At 45.0% G+C, this 16,034-nt stretch overlaps 1 protein-coding gene across 1 annotated transcript in view; it reads right to left on the bottom strand.

Annotated features, from left to right (window-relative positions):
• The window catches only part of CLNK (cytokine dependent hematopoietic cell linker), a 164,159-nt gene extending 149,547 nt beyond the window's left edge, over positions 1 to 14,612 (bottom strand). Inside the window, exons 1-2 of the mRNA XM_045474547.1 lie at positions 14,421 to 14,612; positions 227 to 279 (exon numbers count right to left, since the gene is read on the bottom strand). Coding sequence (XP_045330503.1) covers positions 227 to 237 — 11 coding nt within the window. The 5' untranslated portion in view covers positions 238 to 279; positions 14,421 to 14,612. The remainder of the gene's footprint in view (positions 1 to 226; positions 280 to 14,420) is intronic.
• Between the last annotated feature and the right edge of the window lie 1,422 nt (positions 14,613 to 16,034).

Raw genomic sequence — 16,034 nt, 5'->3', positions numbered from 1 at the left:
ACCCATGCTGGGCGAGAACAAGCAGCCAGCCCGCAAAAACACTGTCCCGGTGGGAAATATGCTTCGCTGAGCCCCGACGTGCACATCCTCGGCCCCCGCCTCTGGGCCTCGGCCCTGACGCTGGCAATGCCCTTCTGGGGGCACGCTGACGCCCTTCCTTGGCTTACATTCCGGTTCCCAGCGGGAGAGGGGAGACTGGGACTCAGAGTGACGCCCGGGTACTTACTGTCTGTTCATAGTTCTTGGTGCCTCACGAATAAGTGGGATCTTGAATTCAGCCTGTGGAAACAAAAAGTAAAACCCGTTACCGAGCCCGACACTTCGTGTTTTAATTCCGGCGAACACGCGCCTGTCGCTCCTTGTTAGAATGGGGTACAGGTGCCGGCTCAGAGGAAATGACGGGAAGGGAATCAATCCGGGTTGATAATTGGTTTATTTCTGGAGCTGGGCGGGGGAGGGGCCGTTGCCCTGACAGGCTGTCCTCTTTCTGTCAGGATCCATCCCGTCTGCCCTGGGGAGCTGAGCACACACACCCCGAGCCTGGTTTTCCCTGGCGTGCAATTGTGTACTTCCCCTGGGCACCTGCTCGGCTGGCTCTGTGCAGGGCGCCCCTGCACGTGCAGGAGAAGGGGTGCTCTTCCTTTCCAAGTGTGGCTCTGCCATGAAATATTTATTGGGAGCGACATTTCTCTACCGCGTCACCTAGGACACAACCATTTTTTTTTTTTTTTTTTTTATTTGTGGCTTGTATTCACCCACACAGGAGAGATTATTAACTCCATTTCCCAAATACATTAGCAGCAGAGACCCTGGGAGTATTCGGTAGGGGCTTCACGGCAATAATTACATTTCATCTACACAAAGACTCCGGGGGGTATGAAGGATACTGGTACCAGTTGGGTTCTAGCAAGAAACAGATGGCACCCTCAAATTGGTAACTTGAGAACAGTTTAACAAACAGTTCAAAAGGTGTGGACGGGGCGTGGGGAATCCACAAAGGAAAGTGAGAGATGTAGGGGTGCTGTTATCATGCTTGGGGGTTCAGGGGAGCCAAGGGTCACTGGGACCCAGACATGGGGCTGGTGGGAAGGGAACTGTGGCTCCCACAGTGCGAGGGACCCAGAGGGGGGATTTGGGGGGTGCAGTAGAAATCCCCATCTCACACTTCTGGCCACAGTCTCATGTTGCTGCTTCCCATTGGCCAAACTCAACAGGAAGCCAAGGGTGAGGAGCCGTGGATGTGGTCTCTATCCACCAGCCTCCCAGGGATCCTTGTGAGTGGAGCAGGGTTGGGAATGGACTTCAGTGTTAAAAAGAATGAGGCTCAGGGAGGTTAACTTATGTGCCCACGATCATCCGTCTGCCATAAAAGTGCACAGGACTCAAAAATGCCATTTCCTGGCCCGTCACCACATCACACCCCACTGAGCGTTATGCACTTCTAGATCATTCTACCACCCGTCTTTCATCGTTTAACCATCCATCTATCCATCTTCCATTTACCGAGAACTTTGTGCAAATGTTGTGCCCAGTAAGACACGGTCTCTGTTCTCAAGGCACTCCTAAAACTCAGTATAATATGGATTCTGCATCTTTCCATGATGGCTGTTATCAAAGTGCTTTGTAAAACCAGATGCATAGAAAACAAAACAAAACAAATCCTCTGTGCTTTGGAGGCCAGGGGAACCTTTATTTATTTTTATTTTTTAAAACTGTCTATTTTTCAAAGAGTGAGAGAGACAGAGAGTGAGACGGGGAGGGGCAGAGAGGGAGAGAAACACAGAATCTGAAGCAGGCTCCAGGCTCTGAGCTGTCAGCACAGAGCCCCACATGTAGCTTGAACCTGTGAACCGTGAGATCGTGACCTGAGCCAAAGTCAAACGGACTGAACCACCCAGGTGCTCCCCAGGGGAATCTTGATAAAGGAGGTAATATTTGAGGGGTGCCTGGGTGGCTCAGTGTTAAGCGTCTGAGTCTTGGTTTCAGCTCAGGTCCTGATGTCACAGTTTGTGAGTTTGAGGCCCGCCGCAGGCTCTCCGCTGTCAGCACAGAGCTTGCTCTGGATGCTCTGTCTTCCTCTCTCTCTGCTCCTCCCCTGTGCTCTCTCTCTCTCTCTCTCTCTCAAAGATAAGTAAATAAGCATTTTTTAAAAAAGGAGATAATACTGGAGCTGAGTCTTGCAGAGCACGTCTAGAACTTCCTGGTGCAGAATTAGGAAAGGTGTGCTGGGAAAATTCAGTCTCGTGTGCAGAGAGGTGAAGGCGCTAGAATACGTAGGGTGGCCAGAGAGGCTTGGCACGGCTTGGTGGGGCCACAGGGCTCAGCAGCTTGGATGTTGGTGATACTGGATTCTGGTTGTCAGGGACCATGAATGACAACGGATGGGCTTTGGACTGGAGCTGTGTGATCTGGGACCAGTAACGGCACGGAAGTTACCAAAGGGCCAGACTAAGCTCCAGCTGCTCAGACACCCTGTGTGTGACTTCACAGCTGCATCTAGTCTGTGAGTGACAGCAGGGAAAGCAGAGGCAGCTGCGAGGCTCTCGTTCCCAGACCGCCCTCTCTGGATGTGGTGTGGCATATCTAGTGCTTGGTCTCTTTGAAAGTTGTCTCCTCCATGGAGGTGGGGAAGAGGGCTTGAACCTTCGTCAGTATAACGCAAATAACCCCCCATCAAATACTGGAAGAGTGCTACTCTAGATGTCAAAGAACACTGCTCTGTCCCTGCACTGTCATTAATTGTGTGACTTTTCAGGAGCACTTGGTGTCTCCTGATTTATAGATGCTAACTAATGCCCATAGTTTTCTCTTACTGTATTGTGAGTATGAAATGAGTTGAAACGTCCATCTGTAAAACGTTATGGAAGCATGGACATTGCTTGTATAACAAAGTAAAGTCTGCAGGTTGCTTTGACATCAGCTGTGTTATATTTGGGGTTATATTGGCATCGATGATTGGGTATTAATATTTAGAAGAATTAAATTACGTGATTATGGTCACGTGGGACACATTTGCACTGCCTTCCCCACTTTGGGACCACCCACCAGTTAAAATGTGTTGCTTACACAGTCACTTCATTTCTTGGAAGGCATCGGTTAGCAGTGTTGAGATGGGATAAAGGAAGACAGTTCCCATGAGGGGGTTCCTTCTGTGCCTGGCTGTTGGCCAGCTCTCGGGGACACAGTGAAGGAATCACAGGGTGCGGGACAGTCCCCTCCAAGGCTTACCGCCTTGGATCAGAGGTCTGGGGAGGTGGCCAGGGAAGCTGTTTTCCAGCTCCACCTGCCATCCGCTATGTGGCCTTGAACAAGGCATTTATTTATTTATTTATTTATTTATTTATTTATTTTAATATATGAAATTTATTGTCAAAGTGGTTTCCATACAACACCCAGTGCTCACCCCCACAGGTGCCCTCCTCAATGCCCATCCCCCCCACCCCCCATCAACCCCCAGTTTGTTCTCAGTTTTTAAGAGTCTCTTATGGTTTGCCTCCCTCCCTCTCTCTTTTTTTCCCTCTCCCTCCCCCACGGTCTTCTGTTAAGTTTCTCAGGATCCGCATAACAGTGAAAACATATGGTATCTGCCTTTCTCTGTATGACTTATTTCACTTAGCATAACACTTAATAAGGGTTCAGAAAAGCAGCTTTTGAGAGATGTGAATAATCTGTTGTACAAAAAGAATTTTAAATGGTCCTGAAGGGAGTCCAAACTTTCTGGCATTTAAAAAGCAAACTTTGGGGTCTTAGTGAGCCACAGCAGAGTCTGAGCCAACCAGGCAGTGGCATCAGCATGACATATTAGATGGCGCTCCACAAAGCAAAGAGCTCTTCGCTTTCTTCAGGGTGTCTAAGACCCATCGGAGAAGGCTGTGGTTCTAACTGATCTCGGTCCCTTAATAAAGGATGTGGTGAGAATGAGGTGTGGTGAGTCAGATGCAAAGAATTTCATGTCCATTGGTTTTAGGAAGGTAATATATTATAAGAAAGACAAGGCCCTTCCCTTCCTGACAGGCGTGTTTTCGGAAGGAATGTAATGAACATCGAAAGCCCTGATATGTGTCCCTGCCCTGCCACAGTAGCCCTGTGTGATCTGGATTCTCAGCCTTATTTTATACGAAACCAAACGGACATTCACAGACAGTAAGTAGCGTGCCCTATATTGCACGCACAGTAAGCGGGTATTGCAAACCACTGCCCTCGATGCTTTTAGTTTTCGGTTGGGACAATAATCTCCTTGCTCTGAGCCTCAGTTTGCTTATCCACAAAGTGGGGGTGACACAACAGCTATGGTAGGGCTCATGGGAGCACAAGACGTCTAAGATGTGGAAAGATAGTGATTGCCGTCAACTTGAACTTTAAGATGAAATGTCCTGTATGACTTTTATTTATTTATTTATTTTTGTTTTGTTTTTGTTTTTTTTTGAATGTTTATTTTTGAGAGAGAGACAGAGTGCGAGCGGGGGGAGGGGCAGAGAGAGAGGGAGACACAGAATCCGAAGCAGGTTCTAGGCTCTGAGCTGTCAGCACAGAGTCTGATGTGGGGCTTGAGATCAAGAGCTATGGGATCATGACCCGAGCCGAAGTCGGACGCTCAACCGACTGAGCCACCCAGGTGCCCCAAATTTTTAAAGTTTACTTATTTATTTTGAGAGAGACAGATACAGCATGAGTGGGGGAGGGGCAGAGACAGAGAGAGGGAGAGAGAGGTGGGGGGGGGTCAGAGAGAATCCCAGGCAGGCTCCACGCTGCCAACGCAGAGCCCAATGCATGGGTAGGACCTATGAAGCCATGAGATCATGACCTGAGCCGAAATCAAGAGCGGGACGCTGTACCCACCGAGCCACTCAGGCGCCCCTAAATGTCCTGTATGACTTAGGTTTTAGTTTCCAGGAATGAGAAGCTCTTCCCTGCCGTTCACGATGACCAGGGGGGTAAGGACGGGTTCTCACATCTGTCTGCCCTTCAGGACTACCTGGGGAGCTTTAACAAATACTAATGCTCCAGAAAGTTTGATCCAGCTGTTCTGGGGTGGAGCCCAAGTATTGATATTTTAAGAATGCCCCAGGGATTTTAAGGGGCAGGGAGGCGAAGGAAGTGGACATGAGAGCCACTCTGTCCCCTTCTCCGCTCTGTCCGCCCCCCGGTGCCGCTCACTGGTGTCTTCCCGTTCCCGGGCGAAGTACCACACTTCCATCTGCCTTGCTGTCCCGGGCTCATCATAAACGGAAACGCAGGCACACCGCTGCTCAGAAAGAATATTTAATCTGCTTAGAGTCGTTTCTGAGTTAATTTTCAGGGAACCGTGTAGAGAAAACCCACCACGTCCAAACACGGATGCCACAGATCCGAGCGGGGAAGGCTTCCAATCTCACCAGGCAGCGTTCCTCTCTCAGGTCTTATTTATAAGCAATGACTGAGTCAAAATCCAGGCGCACACAGCTGTTGTTCCGGGTGGAATTTGTTCATGTATCCTGCGAACATTTTTTGAGGTTCTGCTACGCGCCGGGCACCGTCCAGATACTAGTAATTGGAGATCACAGAGCAAGGTCCTGCCTCATAACCCTGGCCTGTGTTCTCCATGATGCTGTAAGCAACTGTACAGAGTGAAATTAAATATGTGTCTGTAAATAATAGAGGAACGTAAGCCGGTGTTGGAACGCATGGGAAGGTGTGCCCAGAGGGGTCCACGCAGCTCCCTAGGAGGTCAGCAGATTTCCTTACCCTCTACTGCTCCTTACAGGTAGCTCTGACCTCTACTTGGTGCCTGATGATGGAAGGATGGGCTTCAGGGGCTAGGGACTGTCCAAGATAAAAGGGCATCATGGATGATTGCTTTTCTTGCCTTCACTCAGCAACATGGAGAGGCTGCTGTGGCCAGCCAGGGAGAGAATACCATGTATTTGTACCCTTACTTTTCATAGGAATCATTCATTTCAGTTTCTCTTCCTCATTAGCCACAGAAGCAAAGCCTAAGCGTGGCTTCTGTGATCAGAGAGAAGTGATGTTCTGGTGCCATCAGTCAGTCACAGCAGGGCACCTAGTGCAAATGTCACTAATATGTCCAGAGCCGGGTCGGTGGTGGGGATCCTGGCAGAAGCAAGTGGGGGTCTCCAGAAGAGACCACACTCTGCCTGCAGGGCCCACAGTCAGGGAAGGACGGGGTAGGAGATCTTGGGGCCCTGGGGAGTCACAGGGAGAGACCGCCTCTTTTCATGATGACTGTTTATTTCTTCAACAAGGAGAGATATCAACTGCATTGGATGCCAATGCAAATCTAATCCTAAATGCCAACCTGGGCACTATAATTGCCTATGTACCAGCTTTCAAAGCCTAGGCAAAAGAAACAAAATACACTCTTAATTAATTTTGGCTTAGAATTCTGTGCTTTCATTTCAGGGATAGAGTTCTCATGGGAATTACAGATACCTAAGACTCTGGAGATCTTTGGGGTCCAGAAGGAAGCCCAGTTTGAAAAACACTGCTCTAGCCTATGATGCCTCCCATTAAAACGTAATCCACTGCTCTCAAGGTATAAAGAGGGCCTTGCCAAAGAGAGGGGCACAGTGTGGCTGGGGTCCTGGGAGTAGAGGAATCCCTGCCCTAACCATCCTTTTTGACCAAGTAACCCCACAGTTTTGGAGGGGATGGTCCCAATTATTATATTTGGTTATCTTACTAAGTACTTTGTGCACTGAAAAGCATTCTTTTTGTTTGTTTTAAAAATGTTTATTGGGGCGCCTGGGTGGCGCAGTCGGTTAAGCGTCCGACTTCAGCCAGGTCACGATCTCGCGGTCCGTGAGTTCGAACCCCGCGTCGGGCTCTGGGCTGATGGCTCAGAGCCTGGAGCCTGTTTCCGATTCTGTGTCTCCCTTTCTCTCTGCCCCTCCCCCGTTCATGCTCTGTCTCTCTCTGTCCCAAAAATAAATAAACGTTGAAAAAAAAAATTAAAAAAAAAATGTTTATTTATTTATTTTGAGAAAGAGAGAGGCCCACAGACACAGAGCAGGGGATGGACACACACACACACACACACACAGACAGAACCCTAAGCAGTCACTACTCTATAAGCATGGAGCCAGAAGCGGGGCTTGATCTCATGAATCCTGAGATCGTGACCTGAGTTGAAATCAAGAGTAAGACACTTAACATACTGAGCCTCCCAGGCACCCCTGAAAAGAATTTTTCTTTTTAAGTAATGGATTTGATGGTTAAAACACATAAATATTTCAGAAAACTAAAAGGAAGCAAGGTCCTATAGATAGGAGGGTGCATAAGATTTCCAAGGAACATACATTAGATCTGGGCCTTAAAACCGGTATGGCTGCTTCGGAGCTGGAAACCCGCCTGGGGTCTCAGTGAATGTGTTAGGAAGAAAAGATTTGTTTTATAAATGGATTGGATTTTGGTGCGGATCTTAATCCAAAAATAATTAATACCCTTATGGTATCATAAGCAGTTTACACAATTGGAAATATGTAAAGCAACAAATCACGTTTCCTTGTTATCCTGGAGAAATCGTGTTCTCCACTGGGAATTCGCTGGTGCTACCAAACCAAGCTTGCAAAGAGCCATGTTATCATAAATATTTCTGCTGCATTTCACCTGATCCAAAATTAATATTTTATGAAGGAAAAACAATGCTTTTACAGTGAGGAATCTTTTGTTTTGTTTTGTTTTTTTGTTTTTTTTGGGTTTTTTTTGCTCTTAAATATTTCTCATTTATTCCTGGAAGATAAGGCTTATAAAAATGCTAGCCTCTTTATTTCAAAGTTTAAGAAACAGCATTCTCGTAATGACCGTGCACGTGAGCAGAGCTAGAGGAAATGGCTGAAAGCAAACCATGAGGAGAATATTAGAGAAAGTCAAGAAGGTACGACATAGCTCTGCGGCTAAGACTGGGTCAAGGCTGGAGGGGAGGGTCAAAATGAAGGCTTGATTCTTTTTCTCATTAAAACACAAAAACAGGAGAAGTCATACAACACACATCTGATTCTCTATACCGTCATATCCAACAGATCCAAAATGGTGGACGTTACTTGGAGTCGAGGGAGGGAAGGAGGGGATACTGGGTGTGTGTTTGGGGAAAAGGGCCAGGGAATGTGTGTGTGTGTGTGTGTGTGTGTGTGTGTGTGTGCATGTGTGTGCATACGTGTCTGTGTGTGGGCACACCTGCACATGCTTTGAGTAAGTGTGTTGAAAATCTGATTTCTCAGACTCAGATGTTTATTAATTCGGTCACAACTATATGCAATTTTCTTCTATTTTCACATAAAAAATGAGAAAGTGACATCTTTGAGATGCTCAGACTTAGAGGAAGCTGTATGCTGATTGGATTTCTATTTCTGTACCCTGGTCAGAGCAATCAGCTACATTTAATTAAGTATAACATTTAATTTTATTGGATTTCCAACAAATGGAAGCCTTTGGAGTCAAATGGATTGTTAGTATAGATTTTTTTTGGAGGAATATGGGAAACTGCTTTCCTAGTTTTTCTGCTATTAAGTATGGGCATATTTTTAAAAAAGATTTTGCAACTGTCTTGGTAACAAGTAACTTCCCTTAAGTATCTCAAGGCAATGTGCATGTGAATCCATTTTTTATTTTAAATGATCTTGAAAACACCCTTAATGATCTGATGCAAACTCTAGACTTTGGAACTTATTCCTCCTGGTGCATTTTGTTTTTAAGAGCCATATTCTTTTCTCTTTTGCAGAAAGGGTTACTTTCCTTCCATGGTAAGCTTTTTCTCTTCCCCCCCTTTTTTCCATGTTATAGTAAATAGTCTCTCCCTTTATCCTTTTTCTCTTTCACTCCTGTTGTTTTATCATATCCCTTTTCTTCCTTCTGTTCTCCCTTCCTTCCTTTTCCTCCATTCCTCTTCTCCTTCTCTCCATCATTCCTTCTTCTTGCTTTCTTATCATTGAAATTGTTTTACTGCTCAGATAAAACTAGACTGTAGCAAAACTAAAATGTAGATGATCAAGAGCCTCATTAGATGTTTCCTTATCATTTTTTAAAAAGGCTTGCCTGTTTGCCTCACCCCATTTTCATTTGGCTCTCATAAGTCATGGCAGAATTTCACTGATTGGGGCCAATACTGCCAGACCCCTGTCTGTCTATCTATCTATCTATCTATCTATCTATCCATCCATCTATTTATCTGTCCATCTATCTGTCATCATCTGCCACAATTTATAGGCTGGCCTTGGGGTGGAGATAGGCCTGGTGACCCACCTCCCCCATGGACATCTAAAGACTGCTGGTGAAAGCACTGTCATTCTTGAACTAGTCATTTATTAAGCACCTGCTATATGCTGGTTGTTTTATGATGAGCTGTTTCACAGTAAGGTAGGTCTCAAAGAAGTTTGAGAGCATCTTTAAATCCAAAGATGGGGCATGAAAAGCCAGGTAATCTAATAGAGACTGGACTGAGAGTAATATAATCTATAACAACAACAATGATGGCAGCAACAATAATAGTAATGCCATCTGCTGAATTCCAGAACCCTATGTAGGACACCCTGTTTACTTTAGATTCCCTCATACAGCAACAATCCAAATGACCCAGATTTTTCAATATTGAGCAATCCTGTCATTTTGTTCAGCAAGACTTCTCTTGAGCCAAATCTGTCTAGTGAACAAATGCACAGTATGGATTCAGATGAGGTCATTGCTTCCTTTGTAACTTCAAGTGCATTTAGGACTTAACTCCTGAATTGAGCTTCCTCCGTATAATTAACTCTTTCTTTGCCCTTTCTTTTATTCAGGATCACTCACCTGGCAAATCCCTAAGCCCTGGTGTGCTGAACTATACGGTGTGCCATGTGACTTGAGTCTGTTTCTCCAGCCCCCCGAAAAGGGGATATAAACACTGCCTGCCCTTTACTGATAGGATAGGTTTGAAGACCAAGTGGGATGGTGGAAGTGAAAATATTTTGTCAACTATAAGCAGTTATGCAGTATAGTTCAACAGGCAACTGTTGAGCATTTTCAAGGACACTGAGGATTTGAAATTGGCAAGGACAGTGTTCTAAAGGAATTTCTATCATTTTTCATTAAGTCTTAATATTTTCAGAGGATCAGTACATTTGGGGAGTTGTAAGATACTACCAAGGCCCTGATAGATGAATGATTAAAATAAATAGGAAAATGATGAGATTAGCCTCCTGGAGAAATCACCTTAAAATAGGACTTTAGGTCAAGACTCTTTTTTTTTTTTTTTTTTAATGTGTATTTATTCTTGAGAGAGAAAGAGAGAGTACGAGCAGTGGAGGGTCAGGGAGAGGGAGACGCAGAATCCAGTGTAGGCTCCAGGCTCTGAGCTGTCAGCACAGAACCTACTGCGTGGCTCGAACTCATGAACCACGAAACCATGACCTGAGCCAAAGTGGGATGCTCGACTGACTGAGCCACCCAGACGTCCAGGTCAAGACTCTTAAAAAGCAGGAAAAAAAGCCCAAAGAATCTAATCAACGTTTGCCTGAATAGCAAATAAACTCAGATAACTGTGCTAAAAATGATTTTATAGCCACTATCCTTTACTTGGCACTTAATAATTGCCACGCAGCATAATACATAATGTTTATATACTGCATCTCCTTTCTCCCCACAAATCTGAAAGGTGGGTATTGCAATTCCATTTTATAAAGGATAACTGGAGGTCCTGAGAGGTTAAATAATGCTAAAATCATTCTGCTAGGAAGTGACAGTCTGAATCCAAACACAGGCTATTTATTTCTCAAAGAGTGGGTGGGGTGGTGTAGTGAGTAGAGTTTGAGAAGAGAAGTAGGAGTTTGGGGTAGGGAAGTGTTCTTACGGGGAATATCAAGAGAAGTAGAGCTGGTCAGGAGATCCCCAGCCATGCCCAGGAGTAAGGGGAAACTGACCTATGAACATCCATCCATAGGTAGACATGGGGCAGACTAGCTTCAGGTTTCTATCAAGACATCAGACCATCCATAGCTCAGTGAATTGAACGACCATGATGACCCAGTTCTGACTTTGTTTTCAGGAGGCTGCCTCCTGGCAGTAATTTGGTTTCCTGCATAGATTTGCCTACTGGAAAGGAACTTATAACCCAAGTACACTTTTAACACTTAAGCAGAGTCACAAAAGACAGAGGTATGGGCCAGAATGCCAGAGACAACACCCTGAGTCTCATCAACTTTGGATACCTTGGATGGAATCTGCAAAGCTGATGACTAAATTTGGGTCCACAGGGACTCTTAGAGGTTGGGCCTGGGCTATTAGCCACCCCCTATATTTATCTCACACTAAATTCAACAGAGAACCCACCACCATGGAAGGCTGTGCCTTGAAACACATGGATATTGAATTTCCAGATTTTTTGGATCCTCTCAGTTTATATAGCCAACAGCAGTGCACCACGGACTTCCCTTTCTAATGCTTGGGTTTTTGGGAGTCTCTCGATTAGCATCACCAATGAAATAAAATAACCAAACTCATACACCTGTTTTGCTATTGCTTGTGGTATATCTGGGAGTCCTAACATGTTATTGGTTAGTTTGAAGGAAAGCGATGCTATGATCATAACCCTGAATACATCCATCAGAGCACTGATGAAGCATCGTGCACAAAGCAGGAGCTTGGGACTCAGGGAGACCTGGGTCCCATTTCTGACTTCCCCTCTTATTCACTGTGTAAAATGGACAATGTAGGGAATCGCTGTGAACCTCAGCATTCTCTCGTACCAAGTAAGAATAAATATACTCACTAAAAAAAAAAAAAGAGTGAACCATGATGATGATTCCCAATGTATTCTGTCCACAAAAGTAACAAATGAAACAAAACGCACAAAGGATATTCCCATAATGACTTTTTTTTTCACTGTTCTGTTTTTCATGGTAATTTTTCTTTCTTAAGTTACTGATATTGAACTTATTTAACTGGATCTTTCTCAAACTTATTGATAATTCACTTCACGATATCACTGGAGATTTTGTTTCAATCTGTAAAAATAAATCTAATTTAGACTCGAATAGTTATCTCTGTTTAAAGATGTAGCCCCTTTGAGCATTGCATCTTTCTCATGCTAGAATGGGTAGACATAGCCTGGAGGAACTCTCCAGAACTCAGGTCTTGGTGGACCTCGGCAGTTGTCTGCACTAGTGCATATAACTGCTTTTTAAAAATTATTGAAGTATAGTCGACATATGAACATAACTGCTTTATGTAGTGGTGTTCAGAAAAAAGATCCTTCTATCTAGCTCTGCTACTGACTGTGTGACCTTGGCAATGACACTGCCCAGCCACCACTTGTCCATTCCCTGAATATCATCTCTGTGTCAGATGCTGTAGGTACATCTGCTCTCATCTTCACAGCAACACACAAAGTGTATCATTTTACCCACTTTCAAATTACAAGATGCCAACAACATCTAACTGAAGCTCGGAGAAGCTAAGCCACTTACCCAAAGACACAGAAGTCACACTTCACATTCGTACACAGCTTTGACTGCCTTCAAAGTTCCTTCTCTTTCTCTTGCACCGTGCTGTAAGCCCTCATCAACTCTCCTGAGCCTCTGCGGCAACATCTTTTAAATGACCTGAAGTCGCCTTCTCTACTTAGTTGAGGCTGCTTGCACAGGCCATGAAACTGTGGTATATTACTATTCTCTAATGAGATTATTAAAATAAAACATTCATAAATTTATCTGTATTCAAAATTTCATGGCATGTTTTAGGAATGAGGCCAGCACTGATCTGGGGTGAAGAAAGTAATGGTGAGCGAGCCGACCTTTATTGAGTACATACCAAGTGTTAAATATGTACCACGTTTCATTTAACGTAAATATTATATTATCGAGGCTAAGTAGTTGTCTGTGCAAGTGCTACGTGATGCCGCTCCAACATAAAGATGTGGGAATCGAGGATCGGAGGAGATAAAGTAACATGTCTGGTCCAAGTGGCAGAGTTTGGATCTCGACCAACTTGTCAGATGTGAAACCCCACAGTCTTTCCAGGACAGCACCTGACTCAAGGCAAAGTGAGCTAGAAATAGGGTCTCCTGATGTGAAGGCCAGCGCTGGCCAGATGGTACAGAAAAGAATAATCTTTGGTTTTAGAATGGTCTTGTTCGTGGAGTCATCTGCGAGGGCTCCTTGGAGAGAAGAAAGAGAAATATGGCCTATAGAGGGCCGGTGTCTAACACCGCTCCAGGAATGGCTGCAAGATGAACTCTGGGAAGCTGCCAGGAAATACTGTTCCTCTCGGTCAGCTCAGGTGCAATCAGGGTACTTTCGAATTCTGTTAGGACATCAGTGGCTGGACAACTTTGAACATTTACTTGGACCCCTTGAGTTCCCCTGTAAACCAGGGAAAATACTACCCAACTCTCAAGGTCGGGTATGAGGATCAGGCGAGTTAATGCACACAGACTGGCCGTCGAGAGATAGAGCTGTAAATGCCAGTCGCCTTTCCTGTTTCTCTGGGGGTATGTTTTATCTTCAGTTTCTCAGAGGCTTTCTGAAGTTTTGTCATTTCTCTGGCAGACCTCCAACTGGCCTGTCCTACCACTGCCTTCCTAGGTTTTGAAATAACCATTCCCTGTGGTTTGAGGGGCCCCCTGGGAGTCCAAGGGAGCGATAGCACCGAGGGGTATGCTACAAGAGACACAAAGGGTATGCTCGGATAAGTAACATTGGCACACAAGAAAAACATCAGTGTTGATAAATTTCCTCCATGACCGTAGCTTGTAAAGCGGACAGACGTTGATGACCCTTAACTCCCTTTTCTGTGACATTTATGTTTTGTCTCTTCTTTCTAAGAAAAGCCCGGCAGAGATGCCTCCCCAGCACCTTGGAGGGTGAGGATTGTACCCACCTTCACTCTTATTCTTGGGCTCCTCATCCCTGTGAGCGGAAGGATGGTTGGCATGATTCCAAAGTCACACCAAACCGGAAAGGAAACGATTTCAATTTAGAACATTAAATATATATATATATATATATATATATATATATATATATGTATCCACAGGGGCTCCAGGAGTTAAGTTAACTTCTACTTTCAATGACCTACTTTGAATTGAGGCTGCCTTTCTAGGGGGCTGTCCTAATGAAGGTCAGCCAAGAAAGCCAGCAACCAGCCTGGCCTTTGGATTTTAGGAGCAAACAGTCAGGGGGTCCGAGCTCCGGGATGAGAAGACTGAAAACATCTAGTCTTTTAATTTTTAATGGGTAAGTATCTTGATTCTTTCTTCCAGCAGAATGAAGAGATCTTTAGAAACTGAGTTAAGGGAGCTGGCTTTCTTTATGCCGCTCGATGCTTTATAGAAGGCCCAGCATTCAATGTTATAAAAAAAATTTTTTTTTTTGGCTTGGTGTCTCAGCTCTTTCCTAACGATCATTTATGCCAGTGAGATGCCCATTCAGAGGGAGCTGGCCTACTTAGTTTACCTGAAGAGTGCGGCCGTGCACAAGGTCCCGTGCTGAGATGCTGGTGTCCTGCGAGGGGTTCCCGAGGCGGCATTGCAGAGACGTCTGACAGCTGGTAATCCGTAAGGCAGTGGGGTGAACTGTTCTCAATGCTAAGCAGTGTCCTTCAGCAGAAAGCCCCTGCTAGGTCCGTTTGAGGTTGTGTTTCCTGTGAAATGCAGCCACAGACTAGAGTGGTGGGACCTGTGTGTGGGTAGGACTTCCTCTTTGGTCAAAGTGCAGTATGTGAAGGTCTCTCAACCCAAAAGGATGTCCTTAAAGATACACGGAGTCCCTTCACAATTACCAGAACACACCTACACGGATTGCTGAGCAACACTCGACCATAAAAAGTGGGTCTTGCCAGTCTTGTTTCACATGCACACTGATGAACTTGTGACCTCATGTTGCAGTGGCTTCCTGAGGCCACACGAGACCTGCGGACCGGATCCGTCAAGTGCTATGGTGAGAACACGGGTCTGGCATGAGAAATGCCTAGCTGCTTCTTCTTAACTGTGTGATTTCGGACAAGTTTCAGTTTCTCAACTAGCTTCCATTCCTGTGATTGAGGGACAATAATATTTATATTTTAGAGCTGTCCCAAGAAATGAGCAAAATAATGCAAATAAAGACCTGTAGCGAGATTTGGGGAACATATTTGGCGCTCAGCATATTTAATTTCTCTCTGCCTTGCTTCTGGTTCATTTAAACGGGCAGTAAGTCGTTGCAAATGGCTGGTGTAATCTGGCTCTCACCATTTGACCCTCTGGTTTTATATGCATCGATGTTGAATTCCACAATAAATCCCAAGATCATTGAAAATAAATTCACAGGTGGAAGTTTATCTTTTCTTGGGTAGATAAATCTGGTGTTGACCTAACTTATACCCTCAAGGTAACACTAAAGTAGGCACTCATTAAATGTTGGTTATGTGCCAAGAACTGTGCTGACCAATTTGCAGGCATTATCTTACTAAATCTTACTGATAATCTTGGGAGGAAAAGGCACTTAAACCCAAGTTGTAATTGTGAGAACTGAAGCCTACGAAAATCCAAGACGTTTACCCACTTTATCAATTAGCTTTTGATGCACCAGGGACTTAAAACAGTAGCCATTTTATTTAGCTCACTATTGTGCGGCTCACTTGGGCTCAAATGAGCCCAGAGCTCATTTGCTCTGGGCCTGTGTTGGTTTCCTGGGGCTGCCGTAGCAAAGTTCTACCAAATCGGTGGTTAAAGCAACACAACCGTATTGTCTGCTTCTCAGTTCTAGAGGCCGGAAGTCTGAATCCAGGTGTCCGCAGGATTGGCTCCTTCTGAGGCTGTGAAATAAGGCCTATTCCAGGCCTCTGTTTTTGGCTTGTAGATGGAGGTTTTCATCTTCGCATTGTGTTCTTCCCATGCCTGTGTCCACATTTCCCCTTCTTATAAGGATACCAGTCACATAGGAGTACAGCCCACCCTAATGACCTCATTTTAACTTGACTACTTTTTGAGGACCCTGTCTCCAAGTCAGGTCACATTCTGAGGCACTAGAGGATAGGATTTTAACATATGAATTTGACTGTGGGGGGCACAATTTAACCCACAGCAGGAC

The sequence above is a fragment of the Leopardus geoffroyi genome, chromosome B1 (genome assembly GCF_018350155.1).
Source record: "Leopardus geoffroyi isolate Oge1 chromosome B1, O.geoffroyi_Oge1_pat1.0, whole genome shotgun sequence".
In the NCBI taxonomy this organism is placed as follows: Eukaryota; Metazoa; Chordata; class Mammalia; order Carnivora; family Felidae; genus Leopardus; species Leopardus geoffroyi.
Note: the sequence above shows the minus strand (reverse complement) of the source record. Positions and strands in the feature narration are given on the sequence as shown.